This window comes from Epinephelus moara, chromosome 2 (genome assembly GCF_006386435.1).
Source record: "Epinephelus moara isolate mb chromosome 2, YSFRI_EMoa_1.0, whole genome shotgun sequence".
In the NCBI taxonomy this organism is placed as follows: domain Eukaryota; kingdom Metazoa; phylum Chordata; class Actinopteri; order Perciformes; family Serranidae; genus Epinephelus; species Epinephelus moara.
In genome coordinates this window covers 13,339,648-13,364,453 of record NC_065507.1, presented here as the reverse complement: position 1 = coordinate 13,364,453, position 24,806 = coordinate 13,339,648, and the positions used below count along the sequence as shown (strand labels likewise).

Sequence of the window (24,806 nt, the reverse complement as noted above, 5' to 3'; positions counted from 1 at the left end):
CCTCGACATACTTGAACTCCCTCTAAAAAACACTATTGTTCCTGTTCTTGCAGTGTGGACGAAATAAAAATGTGGGTTCTTGCAATTTCACTGTGGCCAGTCGACAAAGTTGTTGTCTGTGTTCATCCATTTCTGAACGGCAACAGTAATGTCAATGGTGTCTTTGCAGAGATAATATGTTCTCTTGCTGTGTTAGAATAGCACTGCAATCTCTATGCTGTATGTAGCCAGTGTCATATTTATCAGTGATTGCAACAAGGTCAGAATGTTTCTAAAATGCATCGTCCTTCACTAAATCATTTGGGATACAAATAAATTCCCCTTTACCCAGTTGATGAGTATCTACAGGCCACACATGACACACATGGATACAGATGACTGGCATTAAGATGAGAGAAAAAAAGAGAGGGATGTATTAATAGATTACATTTCAAAATAACCAGAATTGACTTGAGCCTGAAGCTCTACGCAGCAGAACCAAAGCCGGCCCTGAAACATGAAACTTCGTCTGGATTCATTCAGTTCAGGTTGGGTAGTGAAACCGTACCCTTGACCTCCGACTGTATCTGTCCTCTCTCTAATTGTGAAAGCTAGGCAAGCTCATACTCGCTCATACAAATTCATTCGATCAGTCTCACTCTTTCTATCTCTTTCTTACACGCACACACACACCCACAACTTACCATGATAATTACTTCTGAACAAATCTGATTGTAAGGCATGAGGGTGCAAAAGCAGGGTTACTAAAAAGGGAGGCTGGTAGAAGAACTCCTGGGTTTCCAGGTAATTACAATCTTGTAAATTTCCTGAGAAAATTAAATGATAATCTGGTAAACTCCTCAGGTCATAAGATAATGGAAATGTTCTGTATTCAATCGTGTGCTGTTAGGCCTGTACTTAGTAACCACTGGGCTACAGTTAATAACTATTATCAAATCTGACCCAGCTAAATTGCAGCTGGGAAGAAAATGTCTGTCATTTTTATTGCTCTCTGTGATGATTTTATGATAATATCTTGTGTTTTTTTTCTTTGTAAATTGAAAGACAGGAGACACGTACACACAGATTTACACTTAACTGCATAACACACTGAGAGAAGCTGTGCGAACACATGCATACACACAGTTGTAATTATGCAAATGCGGTACCCACTACACACACACGGTATCATAGGGAGGAGCATATGGTGATGACACGCTTCAGCTGAAAATCTTCATGATCCTCAGTGTGTGTTTGTGTGTGTGTGTGTGTGTGTGTGTGTACTTGACCAGACTGATGATTGTCCTCACTACAGTTCCAGAAAATGAGCTAATACATTTAGATTGGCCCATATCTACAAAATGACAGTACACCGTGTCCTCGTTTTCCGTCCTTGTCTCTTAAGGGGACGTTACGCTTGTTGCCAATTAAAAATGAGGTAAATGTCAGTACAGTGTGGGGCAGAGTACTTTGGGCATCATTTATCAGTGTAAATGCATGCAGGCCATTGAGTATTTCTGGCATGCTGCAAAGTAGCAAGTGCTCCCGTCAGTCTCTTTTCATGCCCGCTAACATTTTAAAGTTATTCATTTTCAGCATGTTGTGAAATCCAAATAGGAAAGAGTCAACTCTTGAAACACAGTGACAAGATAAGAGAGAGGCAGCTGTGTGTAAATGTACATTTATTTCATGGACAAATGTAAAAGTAATACATTCATACTTCGCTGGCTTTTTCCTGCAGAGCCCTGCACGTCTGTGTGTATCTGTGCTTGTAACTGAGAGAAATGAACCATAGACAGAGCTTTTGAAATGTACATCTATTGAAACAGTGAATCTGTTTACTCAAACACTGAGCACTTGTCTCTTGCTACAAGTAAACAATCTCAGTCAGTGGGTGTTGTACAGGTATTTTTACTTTTTATATTTTTGCATTCTCTAAAGCAGGTTGTCCACCTATACGTCAATGCGGGGATCACCTGATAAACAGAATTATTCAGGGAATACTGCTAAAAGATTTCACCATAAAGTGTGTGCTGCCAGTTGACCACTCATTCAACACCCCCCAAACACTGATTGTCCAATAACAGCTTAGCAACCATAACTATGCATGGCAGGTCTATCAAGCTTTGGATTTGTTCACATGTTGAAGCTTGCATGGTGGGTATGGGACTCTAAAGTCCCTTTCCCACTGCACAAAAAACCCTCTAATACTTGCTAACATCTGGTATTTGTATTCAATGGGAAAGGTTACAATGGACATTCATTCCTGAAACAACTGACTCTGCAGTGGTCACAGGTTTTTATTGGCTCCAACCCACATTGACTCATTGAGTCTGTTTTCCAGTGCAATAAAAATACCATCTGTATCCATCAAAGTAGCTCTTTAAAATCAGTCAAAAGGAAGTAACCAGGGTAACAATTTTACTGGCCTCCATGCTGCTTTCTGCTGTTTACTAACCTGTAATCTCGTGCGATCTTTATGTCAAATGTTACACACCAGGAAAAAACAAACAAAAAAACCCCAAAACAAACTGAAAGGCATACTTGTCTACACCCAGCTCTCGTGTACTGGTAATGGGAAAGGAGTCTATAGCCTATTTTTAGCGGGTTTCCATGCATTCGTAAAACCCACTTCAGTCAGGAACACATAAGTCAAAGAAAACTTTCCATTCGCAGTATTATATTTGGCGGTATGTTCTGGGGCCTCTCTGCCTTTCCTAAGCCTACACAGAACACCTCTTCCACGTGTCTATGTGGAAAGCATAAGGTGGAGAGAGCACACCTCCCTGCCCTTCCATGCGCCTACATGGAAAGCCTAAGGCAGTGAGAGCAGCAGCAAAGACCCCCCGGAACAGTACAGAGCAGCATCAATGACAAACAGATATGACATTGATAAATCGGACACAGCATTAAAAGGAGGAGCTGGGGTGGAGACAGGTTGCAAAGTGTCTTGCAGAGGAAGCAACAACAGTAGGCAGGCCAGAGCAGTTTAAATAGGGCGCCCTGAATGAGATTCGCCAATTGGTTGCATAGAAAGGAATCATGTGATCTATCAGCTGACTCCCTTCCATCAATCAGCTGCTCCATCAGTTGATTGGGCTGTTTGAGATCAGCTGATGTAGCTGGGATGAATGCTATGCTCAATTTACATGTACCACTTTTGCTGGAAAAAGGTATAAAAGTGATACTCTTCATTTTGCCTTACAAAAGCCAAAACACACGGACATTGACATGCTCTGGATCAGATTCAGAGTAGTTTACACTCTGTACATCTGCCTATGATAGCTGTCATTCCAGCCAGAAAAATGGATGATTTTTATAACTGTAAATTGTACATGTGCTGCACAGGAGCACAAAGCTTGACAGGTGTAGCAACGGTAACTAAGGGGGCGATGCTTAGCAAGCGGTCAATTGTGAGCTACAAAATAAGTGAAAAGTCAAAACCCTCTTTCAACACACAGTTGTCATAATAAATAATGAAGACACATTTAGATTTTAATATGCTTATCATTTACCCGTCCATAATCAACACTTCTATACTCTTTTCCTTTCAGAGACAAGATCCTGTTGCTTGGGATGCCGCCTTCGCAGAGGCATCCCGTGACGTCCTGAACATCCGTTACACCCTCCTGCCCTACCTGTACACACTGATGTTTGAGGCTCATACCGAAGGAAGCACAGTAGTTAGACCTCTCTTGCACGAGTAAGCACAACACACACACACACACACACACACACACACACACACACACACACACACACACACACACGGGTCTTATCTTTTCTGCTAACATCATAGCTTGAGCATTACTAGTAATCACTTAATGAAATCATCTAGTTATTACCAGGATGGATCTTTTCTTGATTCGCTGGCAAGATAACCAGATTTTATACCACGCTGCTTCTCATTAGCATGCAGAATATCACATGTGGTGGACTAAAAACCAATTTAAGCAGAGCTTTTATTTAAGTGCTCTAACACGTTTTCTGCACCACTGTTTTAATGCCCAACTCATTTTTAACTAGTTGAAATGTTACCAACAAAGCCTCCCTTATCAGCTACAGATGTTAACTTGAATGGGAGATTTAAAAATGAAACATATCCATAAATGTTGCAGTGAAGTTAAACAACCTGGTTCGTGATTTTTGCTCATTCAAAAAACTTAACAGATCAGTGCTGTCCCTGCCGCAGCAACCGCCATTAAGAAGCCCTTGAGCAAGGCACTTTCTGTCTCAATCCCACTGAGACTGTGTGGAGGCCAGCCGTAGTTGACTGTGGCTATACTTGGCAGCTCCCAGATGTGAATTTGTGGAACTGTATGAAAAAACAACAACATATTTATTCATTTTAAGAGACTCTTATAAAGTCACAGATGGTATTTAAGGAGCTGGCAGGATGAGTCTGGCAGGGATATTTGGCTTGCATCTTCAAACCATTGAATTCTGAATGAGTACTTGAACAGTCGTCTGGGCTGAGGACACAGGAGAGAGCGTTAGGAACGTTTTTCTTTTCAGTCAGGTTTAATGGCGTCTGTGCTGCTGTATCACAGGTTTGTGGATGATAAAACCACATGGGACATATACAAGCAATTCCTCTGGGGACCTGCTCTACTCATCACCCCTGCCCTCGACCAGGTATACACACAAACTCCTGCTTTATGTGCTCTTTTACTTACATCATTATACATTAAAAACATATCACATATGCAACTTTTCATCATGTAATCTGCCTATATTTATCTTCCTTTTGCTTGGACTCCCTCTCTTGATTAACTGACTTTGTGATTGACAGGGAGCCATGAGTGTGGATGGCTATGTTCCTAATGCACGCTGGTATGACTACCACACGGTGAGTTCAAGTCCATAACAACCAGAAAACAATTTCAAAAGCAACGTTTTCACTGAATCCAAAGCCTGCCCAGTCTTATCGAAGGCATTGCACACCATGAAAATGCACCTACACATTCAAGCACATCCCTGGTGCACCAGTACAGTAGATAACACTGAAGAATAATTACACTATCTATTATTGAAAGAGATAACGCATCTGACTGGCTGATTAGTGTACGCACAACATCTGAAATTATGTGTAACATTTTATCTTGAAGATGCAAAGCACTGCGTCTATGAGGTATTATAATGTGTAATTAGTTCTACAAATGATTCTTAGAGAAATTAACACGTAGACAGACCACAACAAGACCACATCTACAATAAAAACCCAAATGACAATATTAACAAGAGACATCTTTGACAACATCATTACAGAGCTGCAGCTCAACAACGGCAGAAGGCGCCTTGATGACAAAAACAAACATCCAATCGCTCTGTCTCTTTCTAGCTAGGGGACTCCCCATCTGTTAGACAGCATCATAAAGCCAAACAAAACTCAAGAAACAACAATTTAAACGGGGGGACATGGGGTGGTAGAGAGGAGCGGTTGCCTCCATTAAACCTGTCCATTCAGCACACAGAGAGGTGCAGGCTGTTAGAAAAAGGGCCAAGGACAAAGTGGAAAATACTGGCAGAAAGATGTTTGCAAAGAAGTCTTTCGGCCTGTGATAAAGTACCAAAATGTTTCAGATGTAGCCCTTATAGATGTCACATATAGACCCTTTTAGGGCCAGCGTCACAATGACGTCAGTTTGTTAGCTGGAGGCGAAACATGACTCGCCACCACAGAGCTGTAGGCTACACAGGAGTCTTACAATGTTGTCTTGTTGTGTTACTGGGAGCCAGAATAGAAGGAGTCATGGCTCAAGACTTAGATTTTATCACATACGAGCCACTACTGTCCACCAACAAAAATGAAGACTATAGTTAAATGTGATAAGACGAAAGGACTGGACGGAGGCGATCAGCAAAAATGCTCACGTGAGCAGTGCTCACTTCATATCAGGTTAGACAGAAAGTATTTCCTGTTGTAGGGATGAATAACGTTATGTGTATTAAGGGGTATCATGTCCACCTCATCAGAAACTGGGGAGGCATTAAGAGGAATGTTGGATTTCTCCCTAACGGTAGTGTGTTAGCTAACATTAGCTTCGATAGCAAAACAAACTGGAGGAAACTGTTCAAGTGTCGTCCTCCTTTGTAAGATTGACATAGTTATAAAACACAAAGCTTGCTGTGACATCATCCATCCACTGAGTGAGGACATACAGGTCGGCCAGTCTGGTCCCGTTGGTCAGCGTTTACTTATTCAAGTAAAACTCGCCGTCCCGGAGAGTGAGTGACCTGACATGGTGCGTTTGTAAATTCAGTCTGACACTCTACTTTAAAACGAGAGTCCCGTTGATCGAAGAAACAGAGTGTTATATTTCTACATGAATTAACGAACGTTCTGCTCAGCACTCTGCTGCTTTGTCACCCCAGACAGAGCGCCGAGATTGGGTGCTGTGGATAACTGAACGGTACATTCCGACATCACTCCGAAATTATGAATGGTCTAGTTTGTGCCAGAGTGCGCTCCAACACTCAGTATTTCTTAATGCATCACTCGCATCATCTTCCTCCGTTGTCTAAAACAAGCCAACAGAACTTGCTAGCTTGTGGTATCTAATGTAGGTGGAGAACTGTTTTGTCTCCAGCTAAGCCCCGCCCACCAAAAAACTTTATACTGAGTGTTGTGTGATTTACTGGCACAACATTGCCAAATTCCTACAAAAGAATTACTGAATAAAATTAATCAAATTTTATTACCTATAGTATTTAAATTATTTTAATAGTATTCAATTGTTGCTGCTTTCATCAGGCCAAATATGTTGGAGTGCGTGGGCAAATGGTCAGCATGCCCACACCATTGGACCATATAAACCTTCATATCAGAGGGGGGTATATCTTACCTTGGCAGAAACCAGAGAACACCACGTACTACAGGTAAGGGCACACACATCATGGCTGATACATCATGACAGTACACAGCTACAAGTCAGCATCCTGGGTGTTAAGTGTGTGTGTTTTCCATCTGTCTGTGTGTCAACGCCTGCACACGAGATAGAATGCTGGGGAAAGGGGGGCACTTTTTTTTGTATGACCAGCACCCATCAAAATCAATACCATCTATGATCATCAATGTGAGTTAGAGAAAGAGGCAGTGAGAATGAGAGGGAGCGACAGTTGGAGGGTGATGAGTGCTCCGGCAGAGGTGAGATCAGGTGGATCCCCCCCAGCAGGAATGTTAATGTATTTGTCCTCAGCAGCAGGTATAAATAGATGTTGTCCTTTAGCAATCTGCCATAACCCTCTCTACCCATTTTGTTTCAGTCGCAAAAATCCTTTAGGACTGATCGTTGCCCTGAGCGACACGGGAACTGCTCAAGGATCGTTCTTCTGGGACGATGGAGAAGGAATAGGTAAGTGAAAGGTCACCCTTGAACATCCACCCACCCACACACACACACACACACACATACACATACACAGAATAGGAAATCATTTCAATGTTTTTACATCTGTATTTATGGGCTGATTATTAATGATAATTACTTTTCCCTCAAAAGAGTTAGTGCAGGTAATTTCCTGAAGGCGATACATGCTAATATCTTGACTATAAGACATTACATTAAAAGGGAGGATAGATGGTAGACAGGCTGTCATGCACAAACACATTTTGATTTTTAGTAGGGCTGTCAGTTGATTAAAGTATTTAATTGTGATTAATTGCATGATTGTCCTTAGTTAGCTCGCAATTAATCGCAAATTAATCGCACATTTTTTTATCTGTTCTGAATGCACCTTAAAAAGGGATACTTTTCAAGTTTCTAATTCTCTAATCAACATAGGAGTGGACAAATATGCTCGCTTTATGCAAATGTGTGTTTATATTATTATTGCAACAATCCAGGACAATGACAAATACTGTCAAGAATATTCTGCAGAATAACCTCAAAGGTACAGCATGCTCAAAACATATGCTAAAGCATACCATGGCAAATTTAAGCCCAACAAGCACACTTGTCAAACTGACTGTTCTGTAGAGAAACTGATGGCTCGTTGGATGCTATGTGCAATGCAAGGCGTATGCTCGAACTGGAGCTGCCTGGCCGCTACAGCCATGTTGCGTGCACTATCAGTGGTCAGTGTGCTGACTTTATGTACACTGTCCCACTGTCCGGCTAGTTGTGGTTGTTACATGCATGGGCAAAGTGCCTGTCTTTAAACCAGTCGAAGCATGTGACCAAAGTTCCCACTCTGGGTTAACGATGTTAACCAGCCTGCAAGCTGTAGCCACCCATTTAGCTAGATTGCTGGTGAAAGTTTGTCGCTTGTAGAGTTGTCCAGGTGTCTCTGGTGCAAAGTATCCAGTGTGGTCTGCTTTTGGTGAGGGGTCAGAGGGCTCTCTGCATCAGCTGTGTGGACTCAATGTACTTCTGTGGTAACTCTGTGGTCACACCAACAGTAAATGCAAATAACTTTGGTCTTGTGGAGAGAACCATCTGGCAGAGCTTTGAAGCCGAACTTGCAATTCAAGAGACCCCTTTCTTTATCCATTTCTTCTCATGGAGGTTTGTTACTGCTTGCCATCCACAACGTTACTGCTGCATCGCTTCCTGATTGTCCAAAGTACGGGGTGGGCCGAAGGTCACAATTCCAGAATGTATGTGTGTTAATTGCACATCAAAAAATCTGTCTGGGTCCAAAGGAAAGAGGGATGTCGTATGCTGTAAAGCCCTCTGAGGCAAATTATGATTTGTGAAATTGGGCTTCATAAATAAAATTGATTGATTGATTGATAACTAGAAAGGTACTGACATTACCATCAGGCTCAGCTGTACTGAGTACTTTACTGTATCGGTGATACTCTGTTTTTATTACTGATTAGTAAATGTTAGGATACCTGCTTAATACCAGCATGTTGTCATTGTGAGCATGTTAGCATGCTTACGTTAGCATTTAGCTCCAAGCATTGCTGTGCTTGAAGCTAAGTAAGTGCAATGTCACAGAGCCCCCAGTATGACTGTATGCTCTTAAGCTTGTTGATTACAAAAATATTTGCATTGCAAAACAAAATGTAGCCCCAAACACCTCTGAGGGGAAAATAAAGGAAAGGCACACTTTACAAGCCAATCCCAGGTAACATCAAGATTTATGATATGCTGTCAGGAGCCCATTGTGATACACAAAAAAGGCTGGAAGCTCATGTGACAAAGAATTGGACCAAATACCATGATGTAGCTGACCCTGAACAGCAGCTGGCAGTCTTTAACACACACACACTACAAGTCCATTTATATATAGCTTCACCTCTGTTGAGCCTTCAAATTAAGAACAAACTAATTTTGTTGGATGAAAGTGACCAAACTGTTGTGAGGCAGCAGTTATAATTTGCAATAGTTTCCATAAAGAACAGGGGTGTCAAACATGTGACCTGAGGGCCAGAACCAGCCCTCCAAACGGTCCAATCTGGCCCACTAGATGATTTGTACACCTAATACTGAAGCAGTTGTGAAGGCTAAGAGGTGCAGCTTTCAGGAGCAAGTTATATGAGTATCCTACTTCATGAAAAATGCTGCTTCAGAGGCTTTTACACCCTGACCAGAATACAGTTCTCTTAAAATACAATAAGTACTTTCTGTGGTCAAATTTAACCCTTTTATAAATGGTGAACACTGCAGTGGAGAGCTATTTAAAAGCCATGTTATTGTATATGCAGGGTTTCGATGTTAAAGTTGCATTCAAGTCACTGCAGTGGACCCTAGTGCATCATGCTATACCTTGCCACCAACTGGCCAGGTGTTGTCAGTGCAACACTAATCTTTGAAAAACCAAGCCTTGCCAGTCTTTCTGTAATCGGAGCGCCTGGCAGTAACATAAAATCTGGAAAAATCAAGTAACATCTAAAGGGTAATACAGTTGTTAAATTTTCCAAATATTGATTATATGTTGTGAGGAAAGTTAATAGTATTACTGCAACCTTGTTCTTTAAAATACTTCAGTTGCAGTTGGTTTCTTTGGTTGTAAATCAACTGATTTGATTGATTGATGTATGGAAACGTATGGAAAAATGTAATGACAGCGAGTCGTAGACTGACTGAATGTGGAAAAACTGTTGAAATTGCGCTTTTTTTCTTAAGATATCACAGGCTGTTCATCATCTGTTCATAAATAGATAAATGTTTTTAAAATGTACTTGTGAAAATGTGAAGGTTGTCATTATTTCGAGGTTATCATACAGTGGTTTTACTGGTCCGGCCCACTTAAGATCAAATACGGCCGAATAAGGTCCATGAACTAAAATGAGTTTGACACACCTGATATAGGAAAAGTTTTGGAAATCAGGAAAGGAAGATCCACATGAATGCCTACAGCCCAGTCTTACACTCATGTACAGTATTTTTTTTTAACTGAATATGAATTCCTTCATTCATACCATCAGATACACACAGACAACTACAACACAGTCTTCTTCGCACTCCCTCACTCGTCACACACAGACACACACACTGATATACGAACAGAATCCGCCTCTGAAGTGCTTCTGTGAGAAGATGCACTCCTCTGTGAAAGACGTGTTTGTGTTGGGACAAAGAAGAGAGGGAGAGATAGAGAGAGAACGAGGGATGACAGAGAAGGGGAGTGACAGAAACTATTACAGTAATTCCCCATGTCGCTGCCTGGAGATATGCTCTCCATCACTCCTCTTTTATCTGCTCCCTTGCTCCTCTCTTCTGCGTCTCCCTGTCTGTCTGCGGCGTAGCCTCCCTATGTCTTTCTTGTTTGCTCTGCCTCTCGCTGCAGCACCTGCTTACCTGTATTATCTGCTTTTCTTGAGTTCTGCATGTTTGAGTTTCACTTCAGAGGGTTAGCTGTTCTCTCTGCTGTCAGTCAGGCTGGCTCATCTGCGCACTAGTTACTCACTCATCAGTTTCATTCAAGCAGTCCGATGTTCACTCGACCATGCAGCCAATTAATTATTCAGCCTTTCATATGGTTAAGCAGCATAGCTACTCAATTATTTATTTGACTACCCCAATTCCATTATTTGATCATTTAATCAACCAGTAATAAGTTGAAGTAATGCTGTGTGATGAGTCAATGCGTGGATGATTAGTGAGTCAGTACTGTATGGTATTAACTCATCCATCCACTTACTCTGCCAGGCAGCTACTCTAAGTTTCATTCAGTCTTATAAGCAAACCTTCACTCATTCATGCACCTCATCAGGTGGTATTTATTTCAGATGAAACCCACACATCCATACAATCCCTCATTTATTCACTTGTGCCCGATCTCTGTCATTCATTCAGGTAGTCACACACCAATTTTCTCTCTGCCTTCTTCGTCTCCATGTCTCGCTCTGTATGTAATTCACTCTCGTTTTCTCTCCTCAGACACAGTCGAGCGAGAGCAATATCTGCTGACCTCCTTCGAAGCCACACCGGTGAGTTCAAGGGCCAAGTACATGTCACGTCTTTTTTTTTTTTTTTCATCATTATTGTTATTAATGCAGCGAGCTGGAGAATAAGCTCATGCTTTACCATGCCATGCCATATCATGGGCTGTGGTAGGCAGGTGTCAAAGGCTAACTGTTGGAAGCTAGTACAGATTTATTTCGTATTCTGAGTAGTGATTTGAATTCAGCTATTACCCCCTTTTGCTGAGAAAAAGTTCTCACTGTAAAAAAATCTCCTTTTGACACCTGTATCAAAGTCATGACATACACATGCCCCTGTTGACAAATCAGTTGATAATAGCAGTTATCAGTTATTGTCCACAGGGGTGGGTTTACCCAAGTGGGCCTTAGATTTCTGGCCCACTTGGAACCCAGGTAGCCCTAGCATAACCCACTTGAGTAAACCCACTTCTATTGGAAATTGGGATGGAGCCAATATGGAACCTGCGGACAATCCTATGTAGGGCCCATTTATCAGCCCATTCACTACTCACATGGCCCTCACATACAAATGTTGGTTGGGACATTCCAAATTTAACAGTAAGAGTTTAAAGCCTTTTCTTTTGCGCCATCACCAAGCCGACAGCCCTAATGAAGTCACAGTGTCACCGTCATCAGGTGCTAGGCTTTTGTTGTGCACACACCTGTGTGGTACTTGCATGGCTCCAAGAGACCGTGCTCTTGCGGAGGTGGTTAGAGTGGAGCAGCTGTGGTTGTGTTTATGCAGATCATCCAGTGCGCTTCTGGTACTTGTTCTGGCACAAAATTGCACTTATATTTCTGCCTGCTCAGGCAGCCTCTTATCACAAACACAAATAGCAATTTTGTGGCTTTAGTTGGCAAAAGCACAAACAGTGATTCCAAAATGACAAAAAAAAAACCTCTTTCTTGTATGTTCCACTTTTTTCAGCTTGTACTGATTTAAAGGTGTTAAAGTACAGCTTTCAGTGTGGTTAAAACTGAGTGATGCTCATCCACAGATGCTTCCTTTAGTAGACTGAATAGCTGCAGCCACCATCCACCATTAACAATAATAAGTGCTCCATCTACATGGTGGAACATGGCAAGGGGTGCAACGACAAAGGTACACTAAAGTGCCTGAAAAGATCTGCCTGATAAAGCCACAAACATTGCTCTGTGTGCTTGCATTTGTACAAAGAGCTGGTCTTAGAGGCAGAAAATTAATGTGCAATTTAATGCCAAAATGGGTACCAAAATTGCACCATGCAGCCCGATCGATACAGCCTCAGCTGTGTCACCCCACAGACCTTGGCACATGCCTTTTTATGTGGAACCATGACATTACCAATCAGTTAAAAAAATAGATGCATAAAGAAGAACAACAAACATGAAATTGCCTGTGTTTGCGCCTCTGCTGCACAAAAACGAGAGCCCTAAGAGTTGGTGTTGTATGTGCCCAAGTCTTATGGCTAATTTCAGAGAAGAGAATGTTTACCAGACCACAGTTTGATCACATTTTGAGTCAGACATGACAGAAACCCCCTAATCACTGGGACTAATGGGACTAACCCAGCCCTATTTGCTTCTTAGCCAGGCAAAGGCTCACAATCACACACACAGACACACATTAATGAGCACATGCTTAATCACAAACGCGCACACACACACATATATGCACACATCTACAGTATACACATACCCACATAGAGCTACCATGGCCAAACATCTGTGGCTGTCCTCTGCCTACCATCAGGCTCATTCCAAAGCAATTTCACACAGCGATAAAACAGGCACACTGTCTGACAGCCAAAGGGAGAACAGAGAGAGGGAGAGGGTAGAGCGTAAGTGTGTGTGTTTTTGTGATTGAATGCGCTCTTGTGTGTGCATGTGCATGGTGTATGTGTGAACAGGCAGATGTGAGAAGATGAGGATAAGTTGGGCAATGAGGCCAGTGCTGCCTGGCAGATTAGCAGATCGTATGCCACTTTGGATGGCTATCTGAATGTAGATGTGTGTGTGTGTGAGTGTGTTTGTGTGGCTTCCTGTAGCTCCATTTGAGTTCTGGACCTTCACTGTGAGTTCTTTTTTTTTTCTTTTTTCAAAGTGAGAACATTTTACTCTTCCCTATTTCTTAAGGGGCTGTCAGTACTTCGGTTCATTGATAATCAGCGACCTTAGACATCTGTGTGTGTGTGTCTCTCACACCATGAGCATAATAAAAGCATGGATGTAAAACTATTCAGACAATCAAACTCTCCCTGCAGAAGATTATCTACTTAAAGCAAAGCATGGAGTAAAAATTGTAATATGGTGGATATAAAACCAACGATATGGAGAAAGATACTCAAATGTTAAATCTCACTCAGTAAAGAGATGAAGCATTAAGCAGAATAGATACTACTAAATATGAATCAAGTGCATGATTTCTTGTGTCTACTTCAAATAACCCTGTCTTTTTGTTTCCCCCCTCTATCTCCTGCACCAGAACAACTTGACCAGTTATGTCGTCCGCAATGGCCTTACCCCCGAGGACCGGTTGATTCTGGGTGAGGTGAAGGTTTGGGGCGCAGGAAGTGTTAGGATCACTGGGGTGACCCTGATAGATGAAGCTGGAACGGTGCATCCACTGACCCCACAGCACAACGTTGAGACTCAGGTCAGTAATTGTAGTCGTAGTTGTCTATGTATCTGTATTTAATTAATACATAGCACTAATACACATAACATAGTGACATCCTCCCCCTAAGTTTTCATATAGGTTCAATATTGTGAGATATTAATTAATCCCTCCAGGATTTCGTGGGCTGGATTTGAGATAGTTGAGGTGTGAACTGCCTGAATTCAGAGCAGCTAATCTATTTGTGATGGGGAGGGTGCGCTCAAGTATCATCTTCACTTTCTCCTGCTCTCTGCCCAGTTAGCACGAGCTAACACAGCAGCAGCAGCAGCGGCTAACATCCAACACCAAGCCATTAAACAGTCCCAACAATGTCACAGCGACACCCAAATCTCTCAACTCTGTCGTTACACATTAACGTTATAAACACTGGGCTGATGTAGAGCTTACAGTCCTGCAGCAGTAGTCTCATAATAGACCAAGAGAGAGGGGCAAGGAGGGGCTGAGCGAATCATTACGCTGCACACAGCTCAACGATGAAACGAGATTTCACCAGTTTAAAACAGTCATATTAGCAGTCAAGTTGGGATGATTGGACAAAATTGCAAGGTCCCGGAGATTACACAAGGATTGGCTGAATTTGCATTAATTTTTGTGAACGCAACATCAAAATATTCTGGAGGTATTGCTTCAATCTTTCCGCCATTTTGAACCAGGCTCATCATGATAAGCACATCTCAGCAGACCGCTGGCCAACCTCACCAAACCTATCTGTGAAGACAAATGTCAGTTTCTGGCTGTTTCTGGTTTTATTTGTGCACACAGTTGCAGACAACAACTGACTGATAATATGTGGTGTTTGCTATTTACTTGTTTTTTTCATGTTTTTATTTAATGGTAAATTAAATAAATTACACCATAATGCAGCTTTAAAGCCACAGAAAAACTGAAAAAGTTTCTATTTTCCAATTCACAGTGAAAGTGCCTTGCAGCATTTGCTTAAAATCGACTTTAGACATTGTTATTCAATAATTTTTTTTTTGTTGTTGTTGTTGCATAGTCTTCTTCACTGATCATTAAGAACATAAATACCAGACGGAGGCATCCGCCTCTAGGATGGAAAACTTTGTATAAACTAATGTGTATACAAGCACACACATATTCAGCTGCAACCCACAAGTGCACTCAGCCACATTTCTGCTCTAATAACCCCATAATAAACATATTAATCACTGTATAACATGCATACAGTGTCATTGCATTTAATACTTCACTTTACGTAATACTACAGTAGCTCAGTCAGCCTCTTTCATCATCACATGCACACTGTTCATAAACACACCCCTGCCTTCATGCTGATTGAGCATTTCCCTGCCAGTCAAAAACTGTCACTATAACAAACAAAACAAGACATAAAAAAAACAACCTCAGGTTCCCAACCCAACCCCTGCTGTGCCGCACTTTGTCATCTAATAGCTGTAATCAACTCTGCATTCCCCCTGACACTGTTGTTTTGTAATGAACACAGAGCTGAAGACTTGACTCAGGACAGCGATGTTAAAGCTGCTCATGTAAAATGATTGTCATTTCCTCTTGCTCGCTCCATCATCTGCTCCAATGGTTCAGCGGCAAGAAATGTGATAGAGAATCAGGAGGTACTGTGTACACAAGGCCAAGCCACATGGCCTGTCACGGTACTTGCTACATGGTGATTCATTTGTCCAGAGTGCCGTCTTTAGTCGCCACTGTGAGAGTAGGACACTGGCATATTGTTAACCCAAGGAAATTCCTGAAGTATCTACAAGTCAATCTCCTCTATAAGATCCGAGGGTCAAGGACAACAACAGCGTTCTGCTAGAAGAGTTTCAGTGTTTCCACAAGGACACTTCAGCAAGGTGGATGTTTACCAAAACAGGGCCTGAGCTCAGGTCATTGCTAGTTTATTCAGAGAGGGTAGCCATACGAATCCTGAAAAGTTTATAACATACAAGGAGAAACTTAAAAAGAGTACAACATGAAAAATATTTAAAGTGTTTGGGGTGGAGGATGGGTGACATGGAGGTTTAAAGTCTGACTATGTGATGCAGGAGACAACGGAAAGACAAGGCCAAGTTTAAGAAGACAGCATATGTTCCCTCTCCTCATATGGCTTGTGATAAAATATTCCTGTCGAGGTTGTGTACTGTACTCAGTGCACTTATCGGGAGCATGAAAATGATAGCTACAGCAGCTCCATAAATAATTGTAGGTGAAAAAGCCCGGAAGCCTTTGATTTATACTGTTCTTGGAGAAGACGGACAGGGAGAGGCAAGAAGAGACGGCAAGAATTGCAGATGAAGAAAGTCAGAATGACAGAAGGATTTTGCCAGTGTGTGTGTGTGTGTGTGTGTGTGTGTTGGGGATGCAAGGGTGGGTAGAGAATAATGAAAAGACAGAAAGACAGTCCATCTTTGGAAAGGAGAGAAGGAAGGACAGAGAGCAGTGAAGAGAGGGAGAGAATGCATCACAGAAAACAGATGGAGAGAGAAATAGAGAGGTGAAAGAGATAAACGGGAAGAATGAAAGCTGGGCGGCAGAGGGGGAGGAGGAAGGGCAGAGAGGAAGGAGAGAGAGGGAATGAGGATGACACAGTATGCGCATGGTAATAAGTGGTTTTTCAGTGCGAGACAATCCATTCATCTCCTTAAGTATTGTCTGATAGGGTAACAACTTGAAAGAAGCAGTAAGCAGCTGGCACTGTGTCATTTAAATACAGTGAGGTGGGAAAGCTATTTCTGTCTGGTACAGGACGTTTTGTTCTGAATCTATTCATACTGTCATTTACAATATATCATCACATGTACAAGCCCGGGCTTGTGTAACTTTTCTGGGGACCCATGCTGTTTATATGACATAAATGGAATTGGATTCTTGTAAACCAGTTCTGTACATTTCCACACATTTGTCACATTTAGTAGACTTAAGATGTGAAGGAAGTTACAAAACAAGGAGCATGTTGCATTTATCTATCCGTTATATGTGCCTGCTTATGCTGCTCAGGGTTGCAGGGTGGTTAGCTCATGCAGACTGCACTGGGCAAGCCACAAGTCTTTCTTAGGCTAACATGTTAAGTGTATAGACAGGCAACTATTTACACTAACATCCATCCCTACAGGCAATTTAGGGTGCTTTCAGACCTAGTGTTGTCTTGCTTTGGTCTGAATCAGGGACTAATTTTGTTACAAAGCTGCATAATTGTCTAGAGTTGGTTCGTGTTCTCACAGCAGCATTTACAAGTGGACCAGGAAAAAAAAATCCAGGAAGTAAACAAAATGTTGAAGAAGAGTACACTTGCAAGATAAATGTGACACTTTCTAATGTCACAATGGAGGGACAACTACGCAGGTTGATTTTAGCGCTGCTCATCGTGGACTATATTGCTGTCATTGTTCATTTTAGTCAAACCATACAGTTTGAAAACGAGGCGCGGCTCCAACTAGAAAACAATGTTTTGATGCATTGGATGTGCTGAATGTGCATATTAAGGCAGTACAGGAGGAGGTGCACATTAATAATCCTCCAGGACTGTAACATGCTCATGTTTAACCCAAACCAACTGCAGTTGGTTTGGATCGAGGTCGGAACACGTTCTCACCACAAACAAACCGCACCAGAGTTTGGTTGTAACCAGGACCTTCTTGAAGAGGTGGTCTCGGTCTGGCTCCATTGGTGCGCACCCGAATGCGATTGCTGTGTTCACCCCTGCCGGAAGTAGCCACACTTTGGGGGCAAACAAACCTCAGTTTGATTGCACCGAACCACACAGGGCAGGTGTGAAAGCACCCTGAGAGTCACTATTTCACCCAACTTGCATGTCTTGGGAAATGGGGCCAGTATAGACAGCAAACCATAAACTCAGAAATTACTTAGTCTCTTTTCTATGTACAGTACGTTCCATCCCTCTCCTGCACATACATTTTTTACATACATTACTTATACATGGCCTTCACAACAACATAAAAACAGGTAACAGAAGTAAAACAGATGTGACAGGGGAGGTCAAGAAGCCATGGGTTTAAACAGTCAAGAATCTCTGCCTCTTTTTCTCTGACGGTTTATTTTTATATTTTTCAAAAGAATCTTTTCAGAAGAGTCTCTTGAATTCCATGTCTGTCGATACAATATTTGAGAAAATACTGAAATGGTTTCTCAAAAACTTGCATACTTATGCTCATATTGTTTTTCTTGTGTCTGTAGGAGCTGATTGTAGATGCTACTTCAAAGTCTGTTCGTGTGGATCAGCCTTTCTCCATGAGTTGGACAACTGGCGCCTGATCAACAGAGTGCAGTTTTTGTGTTTTTACTGGTTAATAATTGATATACCTGTGCATAATGGTCCATTATGGAAAGTAAATGCAATGTTTTTTGAACATGACATCATTTCAATGTACTCCTCTCTTCATTGATGAGCCGACCTGTAAATGCTATATTTGGTTTCATGTCACAACCAAACTAAAGCATTTTTTTTACATTGCTGTGCCATTAAACCTTCAGTAGCATTACATCAGATTGAGTACAGGCAGAATCAAGACCAATATATGACATGTTTTTACAATAAATATCTTTGGATGGTAACTGTGTTGTGTTTCAATCAGTTCAAAACTTAAAATATTAAGTCCTGTCAATAGTTTAATACTATCCCAGTGATGAACAGGGTGGTAAGTGGGACTTAAAGTCAGACTGCGCCCAACAAAGCCAGGAAGGAAGAAGAGTGCAAGCTAGTAAGGATTATAAATGTTCCGCTTTGCAAGTGTTTTATGTTGAAGGATATGTATTCAACATGTTTGTTTGACCTTAAAGACAAATAGAATAAATTTTGGTGAGTAACAGTGAATGTAAACAATACTTTTGTGTGTTACAAACAACTTCAGAAAATAGAACCAGTTGCTATTGTGAAAGCTGTTTCTTGCACCCATGCTAGTCACTATTAGGGCCCTGACACACCAAGCCATCAGCTACTGGTCAGTGCTTTGTCATTGGCGAACGTCTGTCACCCTAGTTTTGGCGGCGTATCCAAAGCATTGGCACTAGCCTTCCATTGTTGGCCTTTTTTCTGCCGAATTAACATGTGGGATTGGTGTCGTAGACAGCAGAGCCCATCGGTAAATAAAATGAATGTGATTGGCAGTTCACCTCAGTGCACAAATAAACGACTGAAGTCAGATGGGTGTGAGATGGAAACAAACTTGTTATATTTGGTAAGATTATATTTTTAAAACAGTGTCACATGATCAAATCACATGATCTGTTGGATGACCACCATTGGCTGTAGAGGTGTGTCTCCTTATCTTGTTCATGTCTGATGAAGGCCTGGTGCCTGAAACGTCACATGTGATACGATTAAAATCTCCTAAAGTAGCAATTTCTGGTGTGCAGACCTGTTTTTGTATTTGTTCTTCTGTCTGGCACCCAGTATTTATTGCTTTTGGATGTGCGTGCTGTATTTGAGTCTCAAGATGATATTTTTAGCCACTGAGCTCTTTAGCAGAAACAGTTTGTAATGTTTGTGTTACTGTTCGCAAGCACACGGTAAATATAATTTGTTCTTTCAGCACTGGGTTGTGTTGTTAATGTGCAAACTGGCTGATTAGTGCCTTGAATCCGTTCTGTTCGTCTTTTGGTTTCCCTTTGTGAATAATCAATACAGACTGCAGATATGAAGAGTTATTTCCTCTCACACAGGTGCAGAATGTGAGTGCTTGTTTGCCGTTGGCTGTCGTCTTTGCGATGTGTTCAGGTGTTGGCCAAGACACAGACGACATAACAGTCCTCAGACAAAACTAGTTTTTAGATGTCAGTGTGATGTGTCTGGGCCCTTAGGGAGTAAATAGAATAATGTAATGTTACACTACATGTAATACATTCTAGACTTTGAGAAAATTTTATCCAACTGCAGTTATTGTCACAGTATCTATTTGCTGTTGGAGGAAAGATTTGTTAACCTTATTTGTGTCCACAACACATTACCTGCAGAATGAGTAATTTTATGAAATTGTTCTGGCCCTTTTTTCACCACACAGAAGCATCAGTAGGCAACCAACTGCTGTGCAAAACGAGTGAACAGGTGTTTATAATAAAATGACAGCCAGCCAGAGCTAATGACCGGTGGAAGGAAACACATGCAACATCTCAAAAAGTCTGCTTTTGATAATTTGGAAATGCTTTGATTCCGGAGACACATGATGCCTTGATCGATTCCCTGCAGCACACCAGTCGCCAACATAGTGACAATGACTAAAATGGGGTTATTATGCGCAGCTTAAATTTTTAAACACATTTCGAGCCGTTGGCAAAGTTCAGTATGCATGAGCACTTGCGTGATCCCACTGTTGCACATATGCATCTGGACATGTATGGTTGTGCCAGAAACCAGACACAAATTATAGCTCTCACCTGCGGCGAGCTGTCTACCTGTGCTTTGTCTCGTCCCATTACTTCCCCATATAATGATACAGTCATCCATTATTCAGCCTGCAGTAAATGTAATGATATCAATTTAGCCATGGGCACCTCAAATTGATTTCCACTCTAATCGCCACTGCACGGGTAGAAACATACAGGGGGGTTCACCGCTGGATGGTGGATGTGGTGTCTGTGTGTGTGTCTCTGCATTTCTGTGATTGTTGTCTGAAAAGTTTAGATTTGTGATGATTCATTCCAGTCCCTGTCTTCAGGTAATATGTGATTTTGAAAAGAAAAAGTTCTCTGTTTTGACTTTTGAAAACAAAGCCAGCCACCCACGAGTGCCAGCAGGACTAATTGAGCAGGTGATCTGTCTAGGCATTTTTCCTGGATTCATACCTAAGTCATAACACTGCCGGTGGAAGAAATCGAAGAGGAGAGGAGAGAAAACTCTGAAACAATCTTTTATCTGTTCCTCCACATTTCTACACTAGTGGATTCAGGTTTTATCAATTGTTATAAGAAAAAACAATATTACATCTCTAATCTTGCTGGAGAAAGAAACTTGATAATGAATGCCCCCCTGACATTATCATCATAAGAAATTGTTCCTGTGAATTTTTTCTTCTTCTTCTGTCAAAAACATGTATAAACTACCTCAACAGACAACAGCATGGGGCAGTCAAATCTGGCTTTCTTCTTCGACATAAAGAGGATCTCACATGCTTGGATGTGTTTTTGGCTCAAACGTTTTGAGGAAGAAATCTTTCTTTATGCATGAATTAGTGTCTAAATACATGAGTGTAGTCTGTAGCCTATGACAAAATTTGACCTGAATCAGCTGTGGCATGTGAGAGTGTGTGTTAAAAGTAAGCAGATAACAACAAAGACTGGAAGAGAAAATTGGTATACCTAGAAAAAAAAAAACAGCACTTATGCATACAACTATACTGCTATAAAGCATTAACAGCAAGGAATAGGGGGCAGCATTTTGCTTGTCTGTTACTGGGCCCATACAATCCAACTGACAGTCATCAGTTATTAAATATCAGTCAGGAACACTTTAGTCAAAGAAAACTTTATTTCCAGTTGCAGTGGACTGCCTTTCCTCGGGCCTACATGGAAAGCATCTTCCACATGTCTCCGTTGAAAGCATATGGCAGAGAGTGCTCTCCTCTCTGCCCCTCCATGTGCAAATGAGGAAAGCCTGACTGTGCATTCACATCAAAAGCGTCATGAGCGCCAGCGGTCGCTCAGGTCGCTGGCATCGCGCTGCCTGGCAGCAGCTCCAGCAGGCGCTTGCAGCGGCCAAAGGGGCAGGGCCGGCTGCTGCAGATGTGTCCATCAAGGCTGACACGGCTGTTCACTTTACAAGGATGAACAAATATATCATTTATGTCTTCACTTTGTATTATCCAGGACTTTCATTGCATAATTAAAATAACGCTAATAAACACAGTCAATATAGCCTTTATGAGTCCTTTATAATTATGATTTTACTCTCCTGTTGGCACATAGGACCACTGAGAAATGTAATTGGTGGTAAATAAGTGGGAGCTCATTAATCGCACTTTCGGAAGCCTCCTTTGTACTGCATCGGCGTATTTGCTGAGCAAACACAGGACCCAGAGCCATCGGGCCGTCTGGGTCCACAGAGTCCTGCAAACCCGGCAACTCCACGGTGAATTTCACCGGCTCGTACAACTCCGGGAGAGCCCAGACCTCCGTACCCGAATCCCAGTCTGCAATTGGCTGCTGCTTCGGCAGCGGCGCTGCTCATTTGCATAAAGTTCAGCTTCTCTCAACTTCTACTCGACGCTCTGGTCGCTGGCATCGCGCCGCTCGCTGCAGCCAACGCCCCTGATGCCCTTCATAGCAAGCGTACATTGAAAATGAATGGCTGCTGGCCGCTTATGACGCTCATGATGCTTTTGGTGTGAATGCACAGTGAGGAAGAGAGAGCACACCACTCTGCCCTTCCATGTGAAAATGAAGAAAGCCTGAGGCAGAGTGAGCACACCTCTCTGCCCTTCCATGTGCAGACGAGGAAAGCCTGAGGCAGAAAGAGCACACCACTCTGCCCTTCCATGCACCTACATGGAGGGAGAGCAGCAGGGAGAGCAGCAGCAAAGACCCTCCAGGAACAGAACAGAGCAGCATCCATGACAAACAGAAATGACACTGATAAGTAAGACACGGCATGAAAAGGAGGAGCTGGGGTGGAGCTTGCAGAGGAAGCAGCAACAGTAGGCAGGCCAGAGCAGTTTAAATAGGGCGCCCTGAATGAGATTCGCCAATTGGTTGCACAGAAAGGAATCATGTGATCTATCAGCTGACTCCCTTCCATCAATCAGCTGCTTTGTTAGTTGATTGGCTGTTTGAGATCAGCTGATGTTGCTGGGATTTGAGCTGAGCTTGACATCATGTCCTGCCTGAAGTAAGGCTATGCTCAGATTACTAAATAACAGCTGGACAAGAACATTCAGCCAAACTGCTGAAACTCAGAGCTGGCCAACATCAAACTGCTACCTGTTAATGTTCACATGTGGCACTGCCCTACAGTTTACATCATTGCTTGCTACAGGCTACTAGTTGCATCACTTTCACAGTATGTTACTGTATCATTTTTACTGTAAATTATTGTGAAACAACAGCTCTATAACTGTGATCTCGCAGTAGTTATGTCTACATATTACTGTGATTTAGCAGTATGCTCCTGTAAAATTACTATATTCAATTGTAACCCCACAGTTAAAGCCCCTTACATTACTGTGGCATAACAGTATTTAACTGTAACTTTACAGGTAAACTCCATATAGTACTGTGATTAAGCAGTGTACTTCTGTAAAATTACTATATTTACCTGCATGAATTTTACAATAAAATTCTGAATACAGTAAATATATCACAGTTGTAGCCTTCCAGGTGATAATAATGTAATTTATTGTGAAATATTACAGTTACATATTGCAACTTTCTGGAAATAATTTGCAGTGTGTGCTGCTAACTGGGGACTGTACATTCAATATGACTGACAAGCCCTTGGGTCAGCTCTACTTCTGCATCTCATGTTGGACTGAGGGCAGACTGGACACTACAGTGACTCACTATTGCCTTTTGAGGTGCGAGTAGTATTAGCATGCTCATTTCAGGAAATATCTCTGCAACACAAAACAGTGACGTCTTTGACACAATGTCAAAACTGTCTTCACATTCTCTTCATAATAATGTTTTCAGATCTGGTCATTTCTTTCAAATTACACCTTTAAAACTAGATATGAAACATGATTTTCACATGACTGATGAGTTCATTGATGAGACTGACAAACTCTTCCAAGTAATACATTAAAAAATGTTCCGTCTTTCCTCACAGTGAAATAATGTGGCCCAACACTTTTCACAGAAAGTCTCATTTATATCTTATTGTCCATAGATCAATGTGTTTTTCTCTGACTTTCTGAAAGGGAACCCATCTTACCAGACGACATGCTTTTAAATGAGCTGCAGTAACAATGTGTCTTTGTTACCAGGGTGACTGACAGATACAAGTGTGTCACAGATGAAGGGGGAAACAAAGAGATAAAACAACATGAGAGAAAGGGGGAAAACACTTTGACAACTTCAAAGACTGTCAGATGTGACGTGTGTGTGCGCGTGTGTGTGTGTATACGTGAACATGTGTTGATATACTTGTGTATCCTTGTGTATGTTAGTGTGTATGAGTTATTTCTTGACTTTGTGCACGTGCCCTTAATATGAACTAGGAGGAGCCATGCAACATAAAAGTCACCTTTACGGGTTACATATATTAACTGAAATGATTGAGCGTTGGGCGATTGTTGGTTCTGTGTATGTGTGCATGCTTATGTAATAGTCATATAGTAAAACCTTTTTGTGCGTAAGCTGCCACCTGCATGAATTCTACATTTCAATATTCTTTTTTGAAGAAACAGGCTGCATCCTGAAAATATGAGTCACGCAGAGCGAGGAAAAACTCCTAATAGCGCCCTTACCCTGTCATATAGGTAAGAGAAAAATCATGCAAATGTAGACTGTAAAAGTCTCCTTGTCTTTCTCTCTTTCTCTAACACACACACACACACACACACACACACCATTTTCTGTCATCCTGTCATTTTGTTAATACAGCAACTGTGTGGACAGCCCAGAAGCACCCCACCTGACCAGATCCTCACAGCCATTTTCAAAATTTGACACACACCCACACTCCCACTAACACATGCACACAGACACACAGTGTAAAAACCGTTTATCACGAAGCATTCCATGCTCCAGCTATGCAATTTTCCTCTAACCTTTACTAATCTGCCACTCATTAAGGGCAGCCATGCACACCAACAAGTCACACATACCTGCCCCTTGGGAGCCCACTATGCTAACTAGTGTTCCTGC

The 24,806-nt window shown here is 41.9% G+C and overlaps 1 protein-coding gene across 1 annotated transcript in view; it reads left to right on the top strand.

The window, feature by feature from the left end:
- The window catches only part of si (sucrase-isomaltase (alpha-glucosidase)), a 112,770-nt gene extending 94,204 nt beyond the window's left edge, over window positions 1-18,566 (top strand). The window contains exons 41-48 of the mRNA XM_050069993.1: window positions 3,534-3,682; window positions 4,530-4,614; window positions 4,772-4,828; window positions 6,734-6,858; window positions 7,246-7,334; window positions 11,313-11,362; window positions 13,821-13,991; window positions 18,189-18,566. Of these exons, the coding sequence (XP_049925950.1) occupies window positions 3,534-3,682; window positions 4,530-4,614; window positions 4,772-4,828; window positions 6,734-6,858; window positions 7,246-7,334; window positions 11,313-11,362; window positions 13,821-13,991; window positions 18,189-18,266 (804 nt within the window). The 3' untranslated portion in view covers window positions 18,267-18,566. The remainder of the gene's footprint in view (window positions 1-3,533; window positions 3,683-4,529; window positions 4,615-4,771; window positions 4,829-6,733; window positions 6,859-7,245; window positions 7,335-11,312; window positions 11,363-13,820; window positions 13,992-18,188) is intronic.
- Window positions 18,567-24,806: the final 6,240 nt, after the last annotated feature.